A 25,682-nucleotide genomic window follows, 5' to 3' on the forward strand; every position below is an offset into this window, starting at 1 on the left:
CTCCCCCCTCTTTGTTTGTCTTTCTTGTGTTGATATCCATAATATCCCACTTGGCCTCTATCTACCACGCTATTAATTCTTAGCCTACCTAGTCATTGATTCCCATCTTCTTACCATATTTATTAAAGTTTATTATTATTATTTGACTTCACTGAGATCTCACAATTATTCTTTAGTATCATTAAAATAAATAGAAGTTAACATTTTTATGAAGACAAATCTTATCATTCCACTTAAAAAAATGTTCTGTTCTGCTAAGATTTTGGACATGACATATCAGGGACTTCATATCAGACATCCAGAATTAAACCCTTGAAATACAGACTCTCATCATATTGTAAATTACCAAGCAGTGAATATTATGAAGATATTATGAGATTTTTGAAGCGTTTCAAGATGAAAATGGCAGAGAAACAAGACTCGTGCTCAGATAACTAGTGATTATATCTAAACATTTATAATTAATTAGAAACATGCACAATAAATACAGTGCTAGCCAAAAAGATTCTGCAGCATTGAAGCTTGTGCATCTTCCTGTGTACCAATCTCATTCAGGAACAGTTTCAACAATACTCATATGTTTGATTAGCAGCTAGCTAAGCCAAATGAAAGTTTACATCTGCTTCTGAGAACAGGGGAAATTTTTACAGTGGCTAACCATATGTGCCCGAAGCATGAGTAAAACGTTAACCAAAAACTCCTGCTTAAGGTGTTCACGTATGATGCAGGACTGGAGATGGCCCTGCCTATGACCTCTTCTTGCTCCTAGCTTGCTCTTTCTCGACCTCCTCAGGTTCGTCCACTCTAAAATAAAAAAAACATAAGTACTTGATTGCTCTGATCAAATTAACAAAGAAATGCATATTAAATTCACAATACGGCAAAAAAGTAATCTTCCCCTGGGGCATGAGCATCCGTAAGCAAGAGAAACAAACGCATTTCACATTTAAATATGCATTAAAGAGTAATTTCAATTTCCTTCATTCACAGCCAAGCCTGGCCTAAAACTGTGTCATGACAAAGGCACAAGAATGTTTTATGCACTGCAGCAGCACAACATTCTAACAAATAGAATTGTTTAACATGTCTTAATGAAGTTCAACCGAAAATGTTCAATAAATTTCCTCTATGTTCCTAACAACCTGGTTTACCAGTGTCCCACTTATCAATTAAAATCAAACATATCATTTCACTGTTACCTTCAGTGGAAATGTGTATAGCAGCTGAAATACAGCAAATTCTTTTATGGACAGAATAAATTCATTTTCCATTCATCATACAGCATGCCCTATCATAGAAATATCAAAATGCTCCATATATACAGGAATGCATCATGCCAAACTGATAAAATGAGCATATTTTGCAAAAACATTTTGGCAATGATTTGATGGCAGAGAGGAAAACAGAATTAAAGTGGGGCATGGATATTGCTACAAATACTAGTTTATAAATGAAATATGAACGAATAGTTACTCACTCTCCACCATTTGTTAAAACATCAAGAGCCCATCTAGCAGCATGAAGATACATTTTCTTTATCTGCATCAAATACCCACCCAGGTTAGATTTAGCCAATGAATGATAAACAAGTAAATTTGGAGTAAATGCTACTAAAAATAAAACATGTCACGTCAGTTATTGGGATTCATGGTGCTACAAAGTGAAGATAAAGTGCCCATCATGATGCAAGGAATCAAGAGTTATATTGACTAGTGACAATAACATTGGCAACTTTGATGCAATTACAGTTCAAACGATGTTTGGTACAGGACAGTTTAAGATATTACAATGTAATTCATTATTTTGAGGGTCTTGGTACTGTATATATATATAAGCAGAGCGTATACTAAAAAGCACTAGAGATTATTCTATTGTGAAACATGCAATAGCCTAGCAGAACTCAATGAAACTGCAAGTCTGCAAAGGTTTGAAATACTATAGCAATTAAAACTCTTCCTAGCATTCACAGGGCAAGACTGCACAGATCATTTCAAGTCCAGATCAACCCTTTCCACCACTTAATTCGAATTTGAATTCAATTTCTCTTATGACATGATCCTATAATTTTTTAGCATTAACCAAAATATGATCATGGAATAACTCTAAAAATGGATGGATGCAAGAATTTCCTACTTAATACATGTTCTAATATTGATCTAGATCTAGAAACCCACTGGACCTTTAAGAAAAGTGATATGCAGAAAAAAGAAACATCTACAACAAACAAAACCTGGCCAACTTATTGTTGAGAGATTCCATTCTCTATGCACAAAACAATTTCTCAAGGAAAACATTCTTATTACCAAAGACCCGTTCCTTTTAGATAATGTATGTTTCAGCACCTTCCATTATTATATAGACATGAAAGTAAAATTAGAAATACCTCCAACTTGTCCTCTTTAGCCCGATGATTTGGAGGAAGCAAACGGAATTCCTCTGTCAGCCGTATGCACTCACCTACATTTTCAGGTGAGACAAAGTCCATTGCTACCTTAATGCAAGACTGTAAAAGATAGAAGCTAGTTACCACAGAGATCCAGCCTATGTTACTTTTCATATTTGCATATGCCCCTGGGGCAAGCATTTAAAATCTAAGATACAAGGTTCAGCTTTTTAAAATAAGAACTGTAAAATAGAAGCATATTGCATGGTAATTCTAGTACAAACCTTGTCAATTATACAGCTAAATCATCACAATCTCACACATCATCATAAAGACAGAAAATGCATCCATATCAGATCTAAAGAAATCTGAACTGTTTGTTAATGCAGTGTCCTAAAATTTTAGGACCTAGGCCATTGTGCACCAGAAACACCATCAGGCCATGAATGTACTGAAAAGGCACGAGGATTTGGATTAAGGTTGGCTAGTGAACCCAGAGTCCATAAACATAATCAGCTTATACTGTTCAGAAATACACTGCCCCCAAAAAAAGAAAGAAACAAACCTTCCAGAGTGGGCTGTTAAGATTATTGCCATAATAGCAGCCACGGGCAACCATAGAAAGTGATTGATAAATTAGCAATATATTTATGAAGACAGTTAAGCAAGAAATAAGGAAAACAGGATTTTTTTCAGATATTGCCTAATCCTTGATAAATGCCACTCCCATCAATTTCAACATCCAAAGAATAACCAACAGCAATTACCAGGCAAACCACTTTTTTGGAGCAAGTCTTAAACAGGTTTCAAAACACAGATATATTTTACCTTCAAGTTTCTCACTTGATGAGGACAGCCTGCAGGAATGAAGACAGCATCTCCAAGTTTCTGGACAAATGTCCATGGTTCAATGCCTTCATGATGGTATCAAAAACATATTTATAAATGTTAAAAATTGAGAGGAAAAAAATTAATCCAAACCAATTAAATAGATCACGGGACTTACCATATTCCTCTTTTAGCTTCCTCTTGTGCTCTAGAGTCAAAAAAAATGTCTGGTCATGAATGGGGTGAACCACCTACAACACCAGAAATAACACTAGTTTATTGAGAGATAATTTCAGGATGTAAGCACTTCAGCTAAAAATTCAGACAAGCCACAATGAACCCAATTTATTTGGTCCATCTTGGTCAGATTTGACATGACAGTTTCTTTCTAGTACGGGACCTAGACTCTTTCTACCAAGTCAGAAATACCATTTTGTAAAGTGTAACCACAGGGAAAAGGTAGATAGGAGAGCCGGATTTTTTAAGCAATACACAATTACCTTTGGTAATGGGCTACAGTGGATATGCCTAAATTCCTTGAAGTGCTTGTTGAGATACTCCTGCAACTTAGGAACATCTTCTCTCCGGAAAATGTCCCAAACAGCACCTCCATCTAAAGCATCCATCCATTCTGACTCATTTCCACACTTTAAAGGTCCATCCCCAGTACTTCTGCCTTGAACCACTCCTGCCTCCTCGTCACATTTCCCTAGATTATTAAGCAGTAACATTAAACAGAGAATTTTCATTCTGGTCATCAGCTTCACTAGATAATCCATTATCATCGGTAAAAGACCTACCAGAATCAGCACCATGCATGTTATCGACTTCATCCGCATTCTGATTATTTTCAAAAAGCTCTCCTTTATCAACTCCATCCACATTCTGATTATTTCCAAAAAGCTCTCTTTGGTCTTGTTCAAAGTGCTTTAGCTTCAACTTTTGTATTTCAGTATAATGAGTTTTATTGGACACATCAGCAGTATGCGTCAAGACATTTACCTGAAACAGCCAGATTTAATATGCACGAATTAATCATTATTAAAAGTATGAGGTTTAGCAATGATGTCAGATTCTGATCCTGATAGCCACAGCACATATAGATGCAAAAGATTCACTGCTGATGTGAGAGAAAATTTCCAAATTTCTAGTATTTTAACACTTTGCATATCATAACATCTGACAGTTGATTATTATCAGAACAGCCGTTATCAAGAACACATTGGCTCATCCCAGTAGAGTCCTCGCAAGGAATTCTAAATAGAAATCTTCTTTCAACAGTCTTCTCACTAATTGACGAAAAAATCTTACCATTGCACAGGACAGTTACCCTTTGAATGTCAACAAAAATAATTAAAAACAACACTCATACAACAGCTAGTAAATATCACTACATAGAAACATTCAATTTCACTTAAATTTTTATGCAATATTTGGAAGAAGATACCATACAAATCCCTGGAAAAAGTTTAGGAAGATAACCAACCTAAGCATGTGGTATCAGCAGAATAGAAGCAATTAAAGCATCATTCTATAAGCTAACTACAAAATGCGACCTGGTAACACTTTGAGATTGGAAAACCAAGTTGTCTCGACTTCTATTTTATAGTTCAATTTTCACCTTTTCTAGAAGGTTGCTTTATTGATTTCTAACCTTCCATTCTCTTTCTATCACCATATATCTTATTTTATCTGAACAAGAAAAGAAAAGGAAACTAAGCATACCGCATCAGACATGTCACAGTGAAGCTTAGTTACCGAATCTCCACGCCCAAGCTCTTCAGGATATCCGTAGGCAATATATGTCTTTGGCCCCATATCTGGCTTCAAAGAATTCTTAGGCAATCTGATAGCAAGGTTTAAAGGTCCACTGCGTGGATGTGTATACTCCTTAAAGGGCAAACAACAGATAAATTCAGCATCATGTCGTGGAAGACTTTCACCAAATGTTTTAGATGGGGGCCAGTCTTTCAGCTTCAGTATCTGAGGCCAATTTTTACCATCAAACCTTCCCCCTGTGTAACCAATGAAGAATTGATGGACATTAATATCGACCTGCATTCATCAAGAGTTGAGCATCACATTAAACATCACAACAGATGATAGCATATCAATAGGATTGAAACCATCATTATCATGACAAATGGAGAATATAACAAGAATGATTATCAGAAAATAGCAGTAAAAGCCAGCAACACTTCATCTTCAATGCACGCCAAAAAAAAAGGTGAATATACTGACCTCACAGTAATCCAGACACTCAATTGCCTTTACATCCAAAAGTGTGTCATGTTTTTCATTTTTGATCTGGCGGAAGGCACGCCACATGACCATTGGCTCCCAACTCAAACCAGATGCAGTTTCAAGCACATTGCGAACAATCACAGGCTCAGCTCTCTTCCAATGAAACTGAAAATGCTTCAAATCATCCTCTGTGATATCTTCAGCTATTGGATAGAATAAATAGTTATCATCAGAATCTTCTCGGCATGCTGTTTTTAATAACCTGTTACTATTACTGATATCAAGATCACCATTGGAATTAAAACAAGCACATCGTTCATCAGGAGCATTAGCAGAGTCAGTTTCCCATTTTTTGGACATTTCTTCAACTTTCTTTACCAACTCTGACACTGAAACTGCAAAATTGACTTTTTTGTTTGGGAACAAACATTTTAGTTCTAAATTGCCACTATCACAAGCACAATGAATGCTTCCATCTTCATTTGCTTTCCATCCGGACTTTGGCCCCATAAAATCCTCAGATTCATTCTTTTGAGGTAACTCAACTTGTGATTCAACCTGTGGTTTGTCTTTCCCACCATGCAAATATTCAAATCCTCTGTTAATATATTCCATAAGCACATCCGGCCCACCACCTTGCAAGTGTCCAGCACGGATCTCTCGACAACAGGCAAGACAAAGATCAGAAGAGCAATTTGAGCAACTTCTGTGATAATCAAAAATAGAAGTTCTGCAATTATCACTGAAAAATAATTATGGATTATTATCAAAACTAAGAAAATGAAAAGGTGGAATTCCAATAACTATATAACTTACCAGAACATGCGCTCATCTTCAGGGCATTCAGCATTCTCTATTTGTAAGTCTGCAAGTGGTACACCTGCAGAAATAAACTATTAGTGATCTGACAAATAGCAAAGCCAACTCTCTTCAGACATATGCACAAGCACTCATTGGCCACCCACTCATACTCATAATGTGTACACATTGTAAAACATAGATAAGCAGACATTTACCTGCACCAATAAAATACATGCATAAAATGCATGCTTCCAAATAATTTATTAATCAAAATATATGAGAAAATATTTCATTGATACGACCATTACTTGGAAGTCACTGCAAGTACAACTAAAAGAAAGGCCTTTGATGTCCAAACAAGAAGGGAAACACAAAACATAAGAAATAAAGAGAAGATTTGTAGTCAGAATACAAATCATTACAAAAAATGGGAAAAAATGGAGGACTTGGAAATTTGTCCTTTAAACCAATAGAAAACCATTTCATCCTATAAAAGCAACACCTTTTGTGTCTACAAAATTCCTTTTTTCTCAATCTCAAACATGCCTAAAGCAGAATGTTTTGCAATTAGATAAAAAACAAGGCAAAACTTAGTTTTTTATCAAATAAATTCCATATATTTGGGGCAAAAGAAGTGCTTACCTTTACTCTTGGCCTCAATCTCTCTCTCCATCATTTGTTCTTCATCTAACTGCTTCAGAAATGGAAGAAGCGCGTGAAGGAAAAACTTAGAGTATCGCAATTCTTCTTCTTTGCTTACTTCCAGTTTTAAATTTTTCAGTTCCTGCAGCAAATAACAAGAGGTAAAATTATAACATCTCACATGTGCATTTAAAACAATTAACAAATACACATTGAAGCACAAGTTGCAAGGTTGGATTACATACCTTCATCGGCGCATCCAGACGCAAACAAGATTTACAGTTGCAATTTCTAAGACAGACAGGACAGGCATTGGCAATTTCATCCTCTGTCATCTTAGGATACCTACAACATGAACAAAGAATTCCTTAAGTAACAAAATCAATCTTGGAGAAATTAAACTATAGGAATTTATAAGATGATTAAAAAAATCACTAAAACATGTCTAAGCTATGCCATTGTCTTGTAAATGATAAAAGCCAGTCCTAAAAATCCAAAACAGTATATCATATGCTAATTTACTTATATTAACAATATAATGTTGCTCATGATTTGCAATAAAATTGAGACCAGAATCATTGCTTCATTCTCATGCAAGATATCACCTGTTCCAGCAGTTAACTGTTTTCTATAGCATTTATATTTAGAAACAAGATATATCTTTGTTAAAACAAAACCATCATACTAATTACACATAAGTTCATGAAATTCACAACAAATTATATAATTGATAACAGAATCAGTATAATTCACAAAAGGTATAAATTAAAGATAATTTAGATTCCATAATGCCAATCCTAACAGAAAAACATACGGTGAGAAAACAAGAACTGAATGGTATAATGCAAATAATCCAACAGTATACCATTTCGTCAAGCATGGTATGCAATAACGCTTCCTTTTACATTTAAGACACCGAACAACACGGCCCTTATCATTTCTCTGGCATTGATGACACATTAAACACACATTCTCAATAAACTGCAAAAAACAAAAAAAAAAATCAGCAACATAAACAACCATCAATAACCAAACTGACAATATCAATAACAAATCAAAGATAATTAGTTACCTCATTATCACGCTTGGATTTGCTTCCCTGATCCACTTGCTCTTTCCGAGTCCTGAGCCCATAACCTGTTTCAGAGCTCATCATCAAACAATCTCCTTCGCCACTCTCTTCCTTCTCTTCTTCTCCCTCGATATTCTCCTCCTCCTGATTCTTTTTTCCTTTTCGACTAACTTTCTTTTTTCCACGACTGACATCACTATTTTTACTATTTTGCACACTTTCCAATCCATCACTCTCTGAGACTCCATTCTTCTTCCTCCTCTTCCTGCGCTTCTCCCCAAGCACCGCCTCATCTAATGCAGCATCAAGCTCAGCATAGTTTACCTTTTTATCAGTTCTCCTCGGCCTCTTATTTAATGAACCTCCATTCTCTTCCACATCACCACCATTCTCCTTCCCTACCTCGCTCTCCACCTCCTCATTACCCGATTCACTTTCCTTCTTCCCGCCCTTATTCTCTCTAGCAACAGCCCCTTCACTTTCCTTAACCCCCTCGCCGTCTTCCTCATTCTTAACAAATCTCACCTTCTCCTTTCCTCCAACACCCAGTTCTCCAATCTCTTTCCTTTCCTCGTTATCCACACTGAATTTACCTCCCTCCCACCCCCTCTTCTCTGCCCCTTTCTCTTCCCTTCTCCCGTCCAATTTTCCTTCTTTATCATTTTCTACCTCTTTCTCTCCTTCCTCGGCATCCACCTCCTGTTTTGCCTTCCTAGACTTCCCATCCATCTTTCCATCAACCCCTCTCTCTTCCTTCTTGACGAAATCCACTTCACTTTTCTCACCTAATCCATCTTCGTCCCCACTCTCCACCTCTTTCTCTCCTTCATTCCCAACAAAGTCCACCCTTTTCTTCCCCTCAACAGCTGAAGAAACCCCCTTTTCATCATTCTCCACATTCTCTTCTTCCACCTTCTCCTCCTCACGATCACTTTCTTTCTTCTTTCCCTTCTTTTTTTTCCTACCCCTTCTCACATACTCCTTCAAATCACCTTCTTCCCCTTTCTCCACACCATTACCTTCCCTTTCCTCTTCAACAGCTCCAATCTCACTCTTCTTTACCTTCCTCTTTCTATTTCCCATGTTTGAGGCCCCCTTTCCTTTATCAATATCACGACTTTCCTCTACTTTCCCTTCACCAATTTCACTACTTTGATGTAACCCCCCATTCTCCTTAGCCCCCTCCTCTGACCCACCATTCTCCACCGCTTCCTCCACCAACCCCGCCTCCGATTGCGCCGGTTTCTGCCGCTTCCTCACTCTCGCCATCACAAAAGATTGAAGCTTTTATTAGCAGGGGATAAAAGGAGACTTTTTCGGTTTTATTTTTACAGTGGTTGGACAAGAAGGGTCAGTTTTCCTTTTATAAAGAGAAACTGGGATTTTTTTTAAGCATTTTTGTTTTTCTTGTTTTTAAGAAAAAAGAAGATAGGGTTTCTTCTTATGGCAGGGAAGGGGTATTTTTATTTATGTTTTTGTAGGTGAAATAAAATATGATAATATTATTTATTATTATCATCAGTTGATTAATAATAATTAGTGCTGAATGGGGTTTTTGAAATTTTTTGGCGCCAAATTTATGGATGCAAGAAAAAAAAAACTCAAGTGTGGATTTCTAGGGTTTCGAAATAATTGTGGGAGGAAAGATAATCCGTCTATTTTTTGGAGATAATCTAGGGAAGTGGAGCTTAAGTTGGTGGAAATATGGAAAGGAATAGTTATGGGGTGTGTAGGATCATGTTACTTGTAACTCTTGGCTCAACCCTCTCTGTTCATCTTATAATTATAGGTTTTCTTGCATTTTCTACATGTAACTATCATAAATGTTAAATATTTATTTTGATATATTTTTTGAGTAGAATACTACTAGATAAGTCGCTCGTATTTTCTACAAATCACGTATACCATAATAATAATAATAATAATAAAAAGTCGGATACCAGAAGATATAGAGAGCATTCAAGTTTTGAGCAAAGAGATCATATGTGCACACACTTGCATTAAAAGCAACTCAGCCAACTAATTATTAATATTCATGATTTAGCGAGCAAAACAAACATAATATTATGATAAAAGTGAAGAATTCTTAGTACGGACTAAATAGGAAGTTGTACGTGAAAAGGCAACAGAGACAGTGAGTGTCGATGCACAAGAACTTCTTTACCAAGTTGTTGTTGATGGATGATTGCTGAGCCAAGTCAAGAGTCTATCACCTTAACAAATACAAATTCTTATAAAGTGAGATGAAACTAATGTTGTATTAAACCTATATCGAACTCTAGTTTTAGAAAAACTCATTGACGAATTATTTAATATGTTTTAAAAATACCGCGCTTGGCATATATGAGCCTGTTAAGAAGAAGATATGTTGACCTAACATGTTAAAATTCAAGCTTAATTAAAAATATGACTTATTTTATTTACTAACTTGATGAAAAGTTTACAACCTGTTTTGAAATTAAAAAATATTGTGTAAGGTCGATATTAATCTTTAAAAAATAAATGAAATGTTTGAACTAATTATTAAAATTCAAGTTTTATCAAAACATGATATGATGAAAAATTGTTAGTATTATTTTTTTTCTTTCAAAAATGAATATTTACACATTTATGCATGCTACATATATTAAAAAAAAAAAGCACAATTTGCAAAATAAAAACCAATGTTAATACAAAACCAAAAATTAAAGTAAGAATACATAAGTAATTAATATGTTTTCAAAATAAATATTTACATAAGCATATTTTTACGAAACTGTGGTACAAATATCGTGCCGAAAAGCAGCCATCATTTTTAAGATTTATCTTACAAAAACTCAAAGCAAAAAAAAAAAATTCAAAATTTGACGAAACATACAAACGCAATGCAAAATCAATGAAAATAAAATAAAAATACATGAATTAATAATAATTATGCATAAACAGTGCAATGTATATTATTTTGCATTTTGAATAAAAACTATTTCCAAATATAAACTTTTACACATATGTGTATGTGAAAAAACAAAAGTCTAGTTTTATAAAAAGAAGTTAGTGTAAAAGCAAAGCCAATAAAAAATAAATTAAGAAGGTATGGAAATGAATAGTAACCATGCATGGACATTCAATAGCTATTATTTTGCATATTTTAAACATATGCAATTGCTCTCTTATCTTCTAGCTCAAACAACCTTTATTCTTTTCAGCTTAAAATTCTCTTTATTTTTTCCTTCCCATCCCTTCTCCTTTGGTATTTTCTCTTTCTAACTCTGTTTTTTTTTATTATTATCTTTTTTCTTCCTCTATATTTATAGAGGGGAAGAGCTTTTAAAGTTCTCTTACCGTTTGGGTGTGATTATGGATTACTTTTCAAAATATTTTTTATTTAAAAATATATTAAAATGATATTTTTTTATTTTTTTTTAAAATCATTTTTATATCAGCATATTGAAAATGATCAGGAAACACTAAAAAAATATATTAATTTAAAGTAAAAAAAAAATAAAAAAAATTCAAATATTTTTAAAAATACTTTTAAAACGTAAAAGCAAATAGAATTAGACGAAACAATGTTGTTTTGCTTAAAGAGGGGAAGTTTTGGTCGATAATCAAAGTTTGTCAACTTTTCCAATTTATCCTTGGATTTTTAATTTTTTAGTTTCTTTGTCAATTGCACCTTTTTCTTATAATTTCTTTTAGTTTTGTTCATAATTGCACGTTTTTACATTTCTACGCTTCTTCTAGTCTAGTAATTGGTTTTTTAATTTCTTTCATTTTTGGTCAGTTATACCTTTTTTCTTAGGAATAACATTCTATAATTTAATCAAAATTACATTTGCGCATTATATTTTAAAAAATTACAGTTTATATCCTGAACCTTTCTTGTTAACATTATCATTCTTGTCAAAAAAACAATAAAAATTATTTGATTATCTACAAGTTTGTTATTATTCTCCATTTAATGACTAAAATACACTTGTATTAAATACACCAAGAAAACATCAATTCTAAAAATCCATAATGTAAATTCTTTTTTAATGTTTCTATCCCAGTCCAGATCTGGGTACATTCCATATCTCCTCTATTTTCTTTGAACTGAGCTCATTGTCATCATCAAATCACTGCACCCGCTAAATTGCCTTGAACATCTAGCCAAATTCTTTCGGATTTATTTAGTATTGTAGTTGTGTTATTTTTAAAATAATTTTTATGTTAAAATACATGTTAATGATATTTTTTTTATTTTTAAAAAATTATTTTTAAATCAGCACATCAAAATGATTTGAAAATACTAAAAACATATTATTTTAAAAGTTAATAAAAAATAAAAAAAAAATTATTTTTTTAAATATTTTTAAAATACAGAAACAAACAGGTATATAAAAGCAAAAAAAAAAACTAGAATTAAATGGTGGAAATGAAGATGACTAAGGAACAGTGGAGAATATTAACCATCAACGCATATATGAGTGACCATAAACATCATACCTTCTTCTTCTTCTTCTTTTTCTAATAAAGGCAATTAAACTATTTGATCCAACAATTATTCGTCGCCGATATACATATAAAAAAGTGTCTGAGATAAAGGTGTGATTGACTCTTTTTTTATAGTAAAATCCACATAAAAAATATATTTTTTTTATTTTTGTAAGGTGAAGTTGTATTTTCAAAGAGTTATATCTTTTTTAAAAAGTCAACTACATCTCAAAGTCAAACACGTACTAAATCTCAAGAATGGAAGTTAGCCAATAAAATTCATGCATGAAAACTTTGTACCTCGTTATATATTATGAAGTGCTTCTCTGATTGCTCAAGACATCTCTTTTCAACTAAGAGATTTACACATAATTCTATTTTTTGTGTTTGCCAAAAGTGCACCTAATTCACATGACTCATGACTCAACCAAATCCTTAATCACGGGCCAATCTTATGCATTCAACTGTAATTCCATTTTTTATGCGAGTAGTGATAAAATGAACCAAAAAAACCAGACACACTGATCAACTAAAGTTTCTATGAGTTAATCTTAAAAGGATAACTTAATTGGTCAGATCTTAAATTTACTCCTTAATAATTATGAGTTTAAGTCCTTTCAGGACACTAAATTCACATGATCGTTAACTTCATGGCCCGTGAAATTAGTTCAAGTATACGCAAAACTAATCCGAATATTCACATTAATAATAAAAAAAAAAGTCTCTACATGTTAATGACTGGTCAAATCTTAAATTTATATCTTAATAATCACAAGTTTGGGTTTTTTTATGGCCACTAGAGACATATATAATTGTTAACTTCAGAACCCATGAGATTAGTTCAAGGTACACGCAAGTTAACCAAATATTCATATTAATAATAATATGAAAAAAAAAATCTCCTATGTGCTCCTTAGGCTTGCAACAACATTAATGTCTCAGAATCTTCTACCCTCACCCAGTAGTTTAAACAATTTCATAACACACTATTCATCAGCTAATTTCCAACCTTCCTGTTTCTCCTTGAAAAAAAAAAAAAAAAAAAAATTCCCATAGTTGCATTAAAGGATTAAAAAAAACACCATAACAACCAAGTTTTCCGTTAGCATATTCACAAATAAATTTTATCGTAGGTTAATTCTATCGATAAATTGTCTATAAAATTTATACGTCATCATTGTACTATTTAACTTTTTTTATTTTTATTTTTTCTATTGCAATTTTCTTAATATATACTATGAAAATATTTCTATCGAAAATTCAGTCGGTAAATATTACCGCAATACATCTATGAAAAAATTCTATCATATTATTGTTTGTATTTGTCAATTTTAGTGGAAAAAAAATCGGTAATCAAGAAAGTGAAAGTTACAGTAGCAGAAAAACATTAGCTTAACATTTGATGCAGTCTGATGGAATGAGAATTAGGTTAGGTGGAAACTACTATACTAAGCTTGATGGTTCTGAATAAAGAAGAATAAATGCTCAAATAGAAGTCTTCAACTAGATTTGGAAAGCAATAGGAAATTTTTTTCACAAATGAATGTAAAAAACTACCCTACCGTGTGTAAAGAAGAGAAGTTTCTTGTTGATGTGCAAAATAACATCATGCATAAAGAAAAACCCAACTATTTTGTGATTTCATAGTACCTTTTCCTTTTAAAAAAAAAAACAATATCATCTCATCTAATTAACCAAAACGAGAACAAAAATATAAAACAATTTTATGAGGGGGGGAACCTTTTTTTTTTAAAAAATGGAAGTAAAGCTTACCAGGTTAAATCCATTCATTTTTAAGTAATATTAAAATAGTCCGAAGATTTCATGGTTTTATCAAATCCAAACTAGAATGATAATTAGCTTGAAAAAAACCTGTAAATTAAAAAATGACCCAAACCGAAAAAAACAAATCCAAATAAAAAAAACCGGGGAAAACGGGAAAACCGAGCCAAATTGGTTTGAACCGGTTTTTATCCTAAAAAACCAAAACCAAAACCAGTCGGGTTGAACCGGTTTCGGTTTTTTTATATATAAAAAAATTTAATTTAGTTATTTTTTTTAAATCAAACCAAACAAAAAATGATTATCTTTAGTCCAAACCGTAGTTTTATAGTGTAGTTTGGATACAAATATGATATTTATGCTTATATAATATGTAAAATATTTAAAACTCAAGAGTCATTGAATATTTATAAATTAAATAATATAATCAATACATCAACGTTGATATTTAGGCAAAGTAATTAGTTTTAAACACATTACATTATTTCAGGAAAAAATGGTAATTTTGTTTAAAACTATATATTTAGAGTGTGAAGGATGTTATATTCGATATTTATAATTTTGTTTAAAACTAAATATGGTATTTATAATTTTGTTTTTATGGTTTTAAAAAACATGAAGCATTAAAAAAAAAAGTACTTGTTATGGAATGAGACACAATTCTTTGTTGGACTCCTTTGATGTCGGGGTGGCGGGGCTTAGTTAGGGGGCTTGAGAGATCTGATCCTTTTTCAGTCTGGGACTGCACAAAAGAGCTTTTGTGTCAATCAAAGATGCGACAGGATGCATGGATGAGCTCTTTGTTGAGGAAGCAGGACTCCTTTGATGGAGGATAATCGGGCCCGGGACCCAAGCCTGGAACTGGTCTGGGTTACCCGCTTGTTCGACCTGGGGGGACCCGGTCAAACTCGAGTGAGACCCAGTCAATTTTTTTCCTGCTATCCTTTTTGCACCTGTTGCCTAAGGAGCAAAACCTGAGTTGGAGGAGGTTTCACTGCATTCACTATAACCCCAACTCTCCTATCAGTCTTCTTCGTCAAGGTTGTGATGCTTGGCACTGTGTCATAAAATCAAAGATCAGTCAAACAGTAAACGTTTAAATAACTTAAAAATACAAAAAGAAAAAAATAAGATTGAACAATGCCACCTCACCTTCCACTTTTTTATGTTAGTAACAATTCCTAGAAATAATATCCAAAATCCCACCAAGCAAGATATGTATTTCAAGTTCTCTATGAGTCTTTGTTGTCTCTCTTTAAAGTTAACAAATGGTTAGTCTAAACACAGTATTTCTCTCTATATAAGTTTTACTCTTTTGATTCATCACCATCTACCTCTATCTTCTCATGGTTTCAATCATTTGATTATGCCTTCCCAACCTAAAATACAATATAAGGTTTTCCCATACCCAAGATCCTCTAATAGTCTACTAAAATTAAAAATTTGAGATTTGAGGCAACGGGGAAAGGGAAGACTGAGGAGTGGGGACTATGTAGTAGAGTGTTAGGGGACTCGGACAGGAAGGTAGTAAACTTTTAACTTTTGCGAGTTAAAACTCGAAATCTGTCAAACTCGGTCAAAATCGATCAAACTCGGACCGATTTTAACCGACCGATTTCGAGTTTTTTGACACGTTTTATACATGTTGACTTGTAAAATCATAAGATTTTAAGAGTCAACTCGCGATTTTAACAACCTTGTTCTTCGCCATCAATGGCGTCATAATCCCTTGCTCCTGTTTCCCCAAGCCCTTCCTTCCACCTCATCTTCGCCATCATCCTCTGCGCCACAGTCATTTCTCCACCAGCACCAACTCCCAACTCTACCATCCCTGACGTCCCAGTACTAAACCCATCCTCATTCCTGGTTGGCGAAGAACTCCTTGGAACACCTCCACTCATAGCAACACGCCTTCTCCACACTTCCTCCCCGGAAATATTCACATCCTTGTCCCTAATCCTCTCCTTTCCCTCTCCATCTCCTCCTCCTCCTCTTGCCTCCTCCTCTCAATCTCCCTTAACCTCTCTGCTTCCATCGCCTTCCTTTTTTTCTCCCTCCTATAATATTCATAATCATTCGGTCTGGCCGGATCATACTCCTCAACAACCATTGAATTCACCCCTACCAGTTCTGGTTGCGAAGCCACCTCATCGGGTAACATAGTCGCCGCAGCCACGAACTGAGAAACTAAAGATTTGGAAGCTGAAGTGAGCCAAAGAAATTAATGTGTTGATTCAATTGAATTTGGTGTTAATTCTGTTGCATTGTAACTATTTTCTTTTTTTGGGTTGACCTGAGTTAACCCGGGTCAACCCATCTAACCCGTGACCCGATCACTTGACCGGGTCGGGTTTCAAAACTATGGATAATAGTGGCAGGGGTCTTTTTTTATTATTATTAATATGGATGCTCGGGTCAATTTGTATACCTTGACTAATCTCATGTGCTATGAAGTTAATGACCATATAAACCTTCAATAATTATAAAATTTATGAGATTCAAACTAGTGATTTTTATAAAACAAATATAGAATCTAATTAGTTGAATTATATCCCTTAAAATTATAAGATCATTTCTCAGTTGAGAAGGAAGAAACCTTTCAAACCATGTAACTAAAAACTAGGAACTACTTTTGTATCATTTCTTAGTTGAAAAGGAAGAAACTTTTCAAACCTTGTAACTAGAAACTAGGAACTACTTTTGTTAATTGTTGATAGTTTTAGATGACTAGAAAATAGGAACTGCTTTTGTTAATAAACTAGTTTTAGTTGAAAAGGTTTTCATGTCACTCTTCAACCAGAGATGAGATAAATTACCGTGAATTGCTAGAAATATTTTTTTTCTTCTTCTTCTTTTAATTTACATTTTTATAGGCACAAATTGATAGTTAATTAAAGCATATTTATTAAGGAGTGATAAGATTTAAAAATAAAATACTAAAATGAAAAATAAGACAGAAAAATATGCTATTTTTAAACATGAGGTTAAAAGTTTACTTTAATTTTTTAAATTATAAATTTTCACTCCCTAACAATTTATGAATTTTGATTTTGATATCAAATTTTATTTTTTTTATTTTTAGTTTTTTGATTGAGAAAAAAGAGAGAGAAAGTAGCTGAATTTTAATGATAGAAAAGAAAAGTCTCGGTTAAAAACTGATTTTAACAAAAAAAAAAAAAAGATTTTTAGTATTAATAAATTTTTTTTAATGAAGAAAATTTATCTTAGGTGTTTTATTTCCCTTAAACTTTCATAAAACATTAGATCACAGCTAAAAAAAATGTAGTTTTGGGTGGATTATGAGTTTTAGAGTAAATTTTTTAGTTGTTAGAGGTATATGTTTTACAACATGCTAAAAGGTGGTTTTTTAGGGTCAAAATATGATTTAAAATGAGTTTTTCTTGGTTTAAAATAACCAATTTGATTTTTCAGCAACTAAAAGATTATCAAAATTTGAGCAAGTAGGTGTCACGTCGCTTGTTTTTTAACAAAACATGTAACTTCATAAGCACATTGAATTAAAGTAAGCTGATTGAAAAAATAAAAAAAGAACCCATTTTCTAGCTGAAAATAAAGTTAATTGTAATATTTTTTCTCACCCTCTCCAATTATTGGACTAAAGTATAATATAAATGAACTTGTGTATGAAAATTAATTTTTTAAAAAATTAAAGAGACTTAAATGGTATATATTACACTATTTTTAAAGATCAAGAACCTAAGTGGATTTTTCATGCAATCTTTGATACACCACCCGTGTTTGGTGCTTATTTCAGTTCAGTCCCTCTTCTTTCAATTTGACCATTGACTAAGCATTAAGAAATAAATTAATCTTCAAATTGAGATCAAACCGCATACAAAATACAAATTGAAAATAATTTTTTTTAAAAATCTACACTATACAATCACCTAGGTTTTGTAAAATCATTACGATTTTAACTTGTAAAATCATATGTTTTTACGAATTGATACATGTTATCGTGTTAAATCGGGTTAAAAACTCGAAAAGTAATAAAATCGTATCTAAATCGTATCAAATCAGTGAAATCGTGTAAAATCACGATTTTAAATCCAATTTCACGAGTTTATAAGGAATGTATTATATATTGTACAATAACTGCACGGCTGCACCAAAAGTTAAATCCTAGCATTCTCTTTTCTCAAAATGTCTCCAGTTTCCAGCATTTCAAATCCAAACTTTCCAAATTCAAAACAAACAATCGATGCAATCTGCCTCTCTTTCACCTTCAGAGTTCAACCCTTTCTCTTTTTTTAACTATTCTCCAAAATCTAAATCTCCACCTACTTGTATTCCTGGAAGCAAATCAATCAATCTGGGTGGAAAAGAATTGTATCTGCAAATTGTAACGTACCAGTGAGTAATCTGCGATCTGCAACTTTAAAGTTTTTTTCGTTGCCAGGTTAGGTGGTTATGTTGTGCTGCAATTTTTGTGTATATTCATATATTTGTAAGCTACGGGAGTGATGGATGTAGGCTTATGATTGAGAATTATAAGCTTTTTCTTGATGGCTTTATGCACGGGAAAGAGATTAAAAGTAGTTCTTTGGTTTGGGTAAATGAATAGGAAGAATGGATGGGCTTCAATTTTGAACTTGTTTAGAAAAAAGTGATAAGACAAAAATTACTCTCTGATGTTGAAATCCCTTGTAATGAATTGACAATCACCTAATGTATTCATGGATTACTTAGTCAGTTTATTGTTAGTGACTTGTAGCCCAGATACCGTTAACAAAACTGCAAGCACAAAACAAATTCATTTTATAAATTTAATCAAGGGACGAAGTATTGAGGTGGGGAAAAGAACTGTTGATGTTGCTAGTTCTATGTAAGAAGTTTCTGCAGGGTGAAGTAATGAATCAGGCATAAGATTTGAAAAGCCGTAAAAATAAAAGGAAAGGTGAAACATAAGTTAATTGGAATGAAGAAATTAAAAAACCTCTACTATCATCAGCATCAATGACAGTTGCTAATGAGATGATGCATGCCTGCATAATAAAATCAATTGAAGACATGGTCTGTAGATGGTCTTCCTTCAATTTTATTAGTGTTTTATATGTCTAATAATTTATTTTAGCTTTTAACTAGACAATAGATTAAAGAAGCATTGTCAAAAGTTAATTTGAATTTTAGATTACACTGAAAATAATTTCTCCGAATCTCATAATCGTCTCATCAATGGTAAATTATAATTTGCAGATGTTGGTTGGTTATGAATACATAGAAGATGATTTATATATAAATATATTGTTTCAATATTGCCTGTTTTTTTTTCCTGCAACACCAACACAAAACACCCTGTCACAAACACAAAACACCCTGTCACACCCACCCCAGCCTGCGGATTTCAAAGCACTGTCCATACTCCAGGTTGTTTCAAAGCACTGTCAATAATAATTGATCATGATAAAAAAGACATAATGGAAATATGGGTGATCTTATCATAATTAACCAATAAATATAGGGATTCACCTGTTTGACTTATTATTGTAGAGTTGCTCTTAGCTAATTGCTTTTCATTATCTTGATGATATATGTTTTCTTGAAAGAATATGTTTCTTCATTTAAGAGAAACTCTCGATATTTTATGCACTGCTTTCATTTAAAAAAATTTTCCTTACGATTTTACGATTTGATTTACGATCCACGATCCAACTTTGTGACGGCTTCCGCAGTGTCGTGTTTAAACGCATTTTAACAAATCCTGTATGATCAAATCTCATACCACATGTATTTTTTTTTTGTTTAATATTTTATTGAAGATGAAACAATGCTGACTGCAAAATAGACTTATCCCGCACCCGTTTGTTTAGCGAGTCCAATTATTAAATGATTCTTCACCCTTTTACTTAACCTGGTTTAGATTGCATGCAAAGGACAATAAATGAACAATACCAAATTGGATCGAAGTCTTTTCTATCGGCTGACACAAATACAATTTTGGCAGCATGTTGTCAATAAACATGGAAAAATTCACAACTTCAAACTTTCCTCTCCTGAAGCATGCCCCATCAAGCAGGCCATTGAAAATATTTAGTTAGATATTTTTCTTGAATGGTTTGAAAAAGAAAAAGTATACAAATAAAATGATGTATTTAAGCTGGATGTGCGATCCAACAAACTAATTCACGAGACCTCCCTTTGGAACACATCAAAGCATGGCAGTGCCCGATCTTCGCTGGAGATTTCAACCACATCAAACCCAGCATCCCATTAATGTTTTGATTTTGTCTTTGAGCAGTGCCCTTCTCCCCCAGACACAATGGCTGTAACAAAAAAAAAAAAGTAAGCAATGCTCACCATTTACAAAGAACGTTTTTTAGTTGAAAACAGGTACTTTGTCCAGCAATTGAAGTTTGGCATCTCAAGTTCGTACCAATACTCCAAACCTAACCTCAACAAGCTCTCTGCTATATCATTGTGAAGGAAAGCATAAAACCTAATGTGACATTGACCACACACAGGAAAAGCGCAAATAAAAAAAGAAACAACTACAAGATATAGACATGCCAAAACCATCTGAGAAGCAAGAACAATGAATTTGTATTAATTATTACGAAATCAACAGTCTTTAATTTATTTTCACATTTCCATTGATTCTCATGAAAACAATGGCCAACTGATCACGTTCTGTGGTTACGCACAATAATATAATGAGCATAACTGGAGAAGTCATCACTGTAGAAGACACAAAAATACCTCCAGCAATGACCCATACGACGTTCCAGGGACTGTACTCCAGCATACAATGCCAACACAGCTTTCAGTTCCACTTTCCTGGTTTCAGTTGTTGCACAAAATCATATTGTCACATTGCCAAAATGAAAGAAACCGGAAATATTCTTGAAGAAAAAATATTTTTAATTCAAAACAAAACCTATATAAAGTTGAAAGTGAACATAATGCTAATTCACAAGCAACATATATATCATTAACATCCTATCAAATGGCGAAAAAAACTGCAAGGTAAACCAAGCAAGTTTTCAGAGCTGCATATACCATGAATCAGCAATTGAAGCTATCTTAAAGATCTATAGACTAGAACTTTAACAGTCGGACTAAACATGTATCAGGTTGCTCGCGACATGCATGCTCATCGTACAATAAGAATACTGTACAGAAAATTGATTTAAGTGATATCCCTCATGCTGAATTATTTTTGCCAAAGCAATTCAGAATCAGATTTATCCCTCTATACAAATGACTATGCTAGATAAATTTGTTTATTCCTCTCCCTTAATATTTCTTTTCTTTCCTAGAAACATTAACCTAACATTAAAATTTGCTTTACTGGAGTTAGAGTAGCGAATACTTTGAGTCGATAATTCAAATAGAACGATGCTGACAATACAATACATAATGTGATTATATGGGGGGGGGGGATCTATTATGTGAAAGCCAATCTTCAACTTAAACCCTTCGTTTAAGCAATCATACACTATTATCTAAACCTCCTTCATTGGAAATAGACTTGAAAATGATTGCATACATTAAAAAGGACCATGCTTACTAAAAAGTTTCTGAAATAACAAAACACATTTCTCACGAAAATTTTAAAAATTGAGATACCTCTCCAGTTAAGAAATTCAATCTTTGTCTGAGGGTCAGCAAGAATTCTTCACAGAAATCCAAAATTTCCCATTAAAGGATCACCACCAATACAATAACGGTAGATGCCTAGTCAACTGCCTAGTTGTTTGAAAAAACCTCACATTTAAAATCATCATCACCAAGTGAACAAAGGATCTTATTTTATCAGCTATTTATTCACTGAGACCAAGGTAATGGAAATTATGTAGCACATTGACCATGAATTTCTTTATCTTTAGAAATATAGATTTAAGGCATATATTGATACCAGGGCATAGAAAAACCGCAAATAGAAAAACAAAATGGTCATTGAAAAGGTGGACTAATAGCATTGTGAACATATTAATAGGGCCAATGCTTGAAACAAATTTTTTAGCAAGAGATATTACAAGGTGTTAAGCATGAAATGAACAGCACATGAGCCAAATGGACAAAAACCATGCCCATGAAACTTGGCTTACAGCCTCATAAGTCAGTGTGCCAGATCGAAAACAATTCCCACACGCCCTGGTTTGTGAATGTACCAGCATGATTCCTATCTTGCATTCTCCAGGTTTATAACTGCCAGGCATTAGCGACCAATTAATCTGGTTTTTGATTCTTCTTTAAGCAGCCTTCAACACGAAACCTGTAGTTGACAAAAATTACTCAGTGACACATTAATATCTTAACTATCTATGTCATAGAGGGCTACACATAACCTTAACTTTTGATTGCAACATAAGAATGCACATAGGATGGTTTGAAATATAATAAGCAATCACAATATAAGAAAGACGTAAGGAAAATAAAGGGCAGTTAAAGATCAAGATGCACCATAGTCACCAACTTAATTATTATAACTGAAGGAAAAAAATGCTTCAAATCACAATTGCAAATACCTCCCATGGTGATATAAGTAACCATTATCTTTGTAGATGAAAAAAATTAAAATAAATTAACTGCTTTACAGCAATGCCAGACTCAAAAGATGACAGAACATTATAGCCTTTTTTCTTTAATAGCTAAATTGAAATAAAAAAGCAAAAATCACAACCAGGGACACAATAAGTAACTCAACAAGAAAACACAAAAGAAAGGAAGAAGAGAAGGCTGGAGCCATCTACCCAGCTTTAAAAGCTACTAATATTCAATGATCAGCGAGCAATAAACTTTATTTACCATGTCATGTTGAGGAATTCCTTCAGTAATGCACACAACAAGATCCAATTCAGCTTCAACTGCCTCCAAAATTGCCGCGGCAGCAAAAGGTGGAGGAACATAAATCACTGACGCATTAGCCTTAGTTTCAGCCTTTGCTTCTGAGACTGAATTGAAAACAGGAAGTCCCAAGTGTTCTGTCCCACCCTTCTTAGGTGTCACTCCACCAACCTAAACATGCAGTAAGAGATTCAAACTCCCAGTCATCGAACAAACTTACATGATTGAAAACTTAAACTAGCAAGCAGCAATACAGTACAGCTGTACAATCTGATTCATTATCTTCATAAAAAAAATTGCAAAGTATCTATCCTAATAGTTTTATATACGAAATTACATTCACTGCGTCAAAATTCTAAGCAATAAAAGCAACTTAACAGCTACAAAATCACATTTTTCAATTCAACAAAGCACATTGCTCTCTACCGCAACCAAATCAGTAAGTAAAACAAGAAAAAACACATAAACAAACAAGAAAAACAAAATCATCTCCATAAATATCACAAATACGCATCCATACAACCAACTATGCAATTTGTTCCATTGGCGACCGAAACAGAAAAAACCCAGTGTCAAAGTAACAAAATAACAATACCCCACCAACACAATTTAATCAAAGAACACATCAAACACAATTAAAAAAAGAAAAGAAAATTATATACCATTTTAGTTCCATACTCAATAGCTTGTTCGGTGTGAAAAGTTCCATTCTTTCCGGTGATTCCTTGACAAATAACCCTTGTATTTTTGTCAACGAAACACTGCTGGGGTGGAGGAGGAGCCGGCCGTGAAAGAGCGAGACTGTGAAATAGGAAAAGATGAAATCCTTGAAGTCAAAGATGATACAAGTCTTTTTGCTTGTCTTGACATTTTTCTTTTCTTGAGTTTCTTTCTCTCTTTGATCTCTCTCTCTCTGCTAAGAAAACGCAGCCAAAGATCTGCCAAAGACAGTGAAGGTCGTTGTAGGGCTTTTAGAAGTTCTTGTTTCGGGTCAAGACATGGAGCTCTTGAACCCTACTTGCAATCTGGACTTCGATTTTCTTGTTTGAAAATCCCCCAACTCAGCCTTAATGCGGCAAGAAAGCCCTATATAAAATAATATGCAGCAAATTTACCCTATTTTTGTCATATTTTATCAATATAGGGACTCCTTTGCCAAATTGAGACAGTTTAAGTGCTAAATTTGATTTTCTTTTTCTTTACTTTTCTCTTACATCACAACTTTGTTTGTTATTTTCTCGTCTTTAATACCTTCCCCCCTCGGTTCATAGATCACGGCCAAAGTCCAATAAGGAACCGTAAATCTATCTTAATTAGTTATTTGACTCGTTTTTCAAATTATAATTTTTTACTTAAAAGAAATTTAAGTGTAGAAGCTATTTGATATATATTTTTACATTAAAAAGTTTAAAGTGTAGATTAAAAAGGTTATTTAGACATCTAATTAAATAAATTAATAATTATTTATATAAAACATAGATTTTTTTTAATATAAATAAAAAAATAGATGATATTTAATTTTGTAAAATAAGATATTTATTTATTTATATCCATTGAATTATTTGTTAAAATCAATAAAAGATAATATAAATAGAATTGAGTGAATAATAAAAAAAAATATTATATATGATTGGACATATTAAAAAATATTATTTAAATAAAATAAAGCTTTATAAAATTAAAAATTAATCTGTAAAAATTAATATAAAACAAAAAAAAATTTAAACCAGAAAACAAAACAATATTATTATAGTTGAAATGGCAACGCTGTATAGAGTATCTGTTCATTTCCTTTGTTATTTGAAAAGTAAATAAAATTTTTCTTTTAAATTATCTCGTATTATTCCAAGAAAATTTACTATAAACTAACCTAAAAACTACAAAGAAAAATCTTTCATTTTGAGTGAGCCAAATCATTGAACACTTAGACGAAGATCATCCCACATAAAGCACAATAGAATTTGACATGAGGCAATAAAATGAAAAAAATAATTACCATTTCTTCTATCCATAACATTCCACCACAACTAATTAATTTGTTAAATGACACAAAACATTTGCTGCATATTATCCCTTTAGTTAAAAAGTTAATATTTAGTTTGATATATAACATGCTCGTTGGGAGAAAGAAGTGAAGTTGAAATTACAAATAAAGTTGAGAAACTTTTGAAGCTGCATTTATATATACAAGTGCTAAGATTGTACAGTAGTAATTGTAAATCAGAATTTGTAAAATATTTATTAGACCAGCAGCAAGATGTTTTGGTTTATCATCGTAAAAACATGCTAAACAAAATATATCTTAACAAATCTTAAAGTTTATACATGTTTAAAAATATAAAAATAACCAATGATAAACATGCTTTCAATACAAAAAATAATAATAGAATTCTAGCATGCATAGTAATCATATAATCAATCTTACAATGATATTAATTCAAATTTTTAGAATATTTACTAATATAAAAAATATCTATATTTAAATTAAACAAAATAAGAGTATTTACATGTTGAAACACTTTAAAGTAATGAAAGTTTTATGTTGTTAATGATGAATATTTTATTCTTATGGTTTATTGCTTCCATTTGTATAACTAGTATGTTTGTAATATACTTCCTAATATTTCAATAACATCATCTTAATTTAGATTTATTTTTAACATGGTG

The 25,682-nt window shown here is 32.7% G+C and overlaps 2 protein-coding genes and 1 pseudogene across 2 annotated transcripts; all 3 read right to left on the minus strand.

Moving 5' to 3' along the window:
* Nucleotides 1–435: 435 nt before the first annotated feature.
* LOC118038675 (lysine-specific demethylase JMJ26) lies at nucleotides 436–9,412 on the minus strand. The gene is made up of 14 exons (XM_035045102.2): nucleotides 7,971–9,412; nucleotides 7,764–7,879; nucleotides 7,144–7,243; nucleotides 6,899–7,040; nucleotides 6,272–6,335; nucleotides 5,453–6,197; nucleotides 4,937–5,266; nucleotides 4,012–4,213; nucleotides 3,712–3,920; nucleotides 3,390–3,462; nucleotides 3,212–3,297; nucleotides 2,384–2,503; nucleotides 1,478–1,539; nucleotides 436–804 (listed from the first exon to the last, which is right to left on the minus strand). Exons 1-14 carry the CDS (start codon nucleotides 9,237–9,239, stop codon nucleotides 747–749), a joined length of 3,576 nt encoding a protein of 1,191 aa, XP_034900993.1. The 5' UTR covers nucleotides 9,240–9,412; the 3' UTR covers nucleotides 436–746.
* A 5,733-nt stretch (nucleotides 9,413–15,145) lies between these two features.
* LOC118039643 (DNA-damage-repair/toleration protein 111-like) lies at nucleotides 15,146–16,368 on the minus strand (annotated as a pseudogene).
* Nucleotides 16,369–20,528: 4,160 nt separating this feature from the next.
* Nucleotides 20,529–24,090, minus strand: LOC118038666 (succinate--CoA ligase [ADP-forming] subunit alpha-2, mitochondrial). Its single transcript, XM_073409273.1, is given in 9 exon segments — nucleotides 20,529–20,664; nucleotides 20,925–21,002; nucleotides 22,254–22,305; nucleotides 22,308–22,342; nucleotides 22,344–22,389; nucleotides 22,392–22,443; nucleotides 22,977–23,186; nucleotides 23,678–23,797; nucleotides 23,799–24,090. Coding segments are annotated over 9 exon segments (816 nt in total). The 5' UTR covers nucleotides 23,886–24,090.
* Nucleotides 24,091–25,682: the final 1,592 nt, after the last annotated feature.

Source organism: Populus alba, chromosome 5 (assembly GCF_005239225.2).
Source record: "Populus alba chromosome 5, ASM523922v2, whole genome shotgun sequence".
Taxonomy (NCBI): Eukaryota; Viridiplantae; Streptophyta; class Magnoliopsida; order Malpighiales; family Salicaceae; genus Populus; species Populus alba.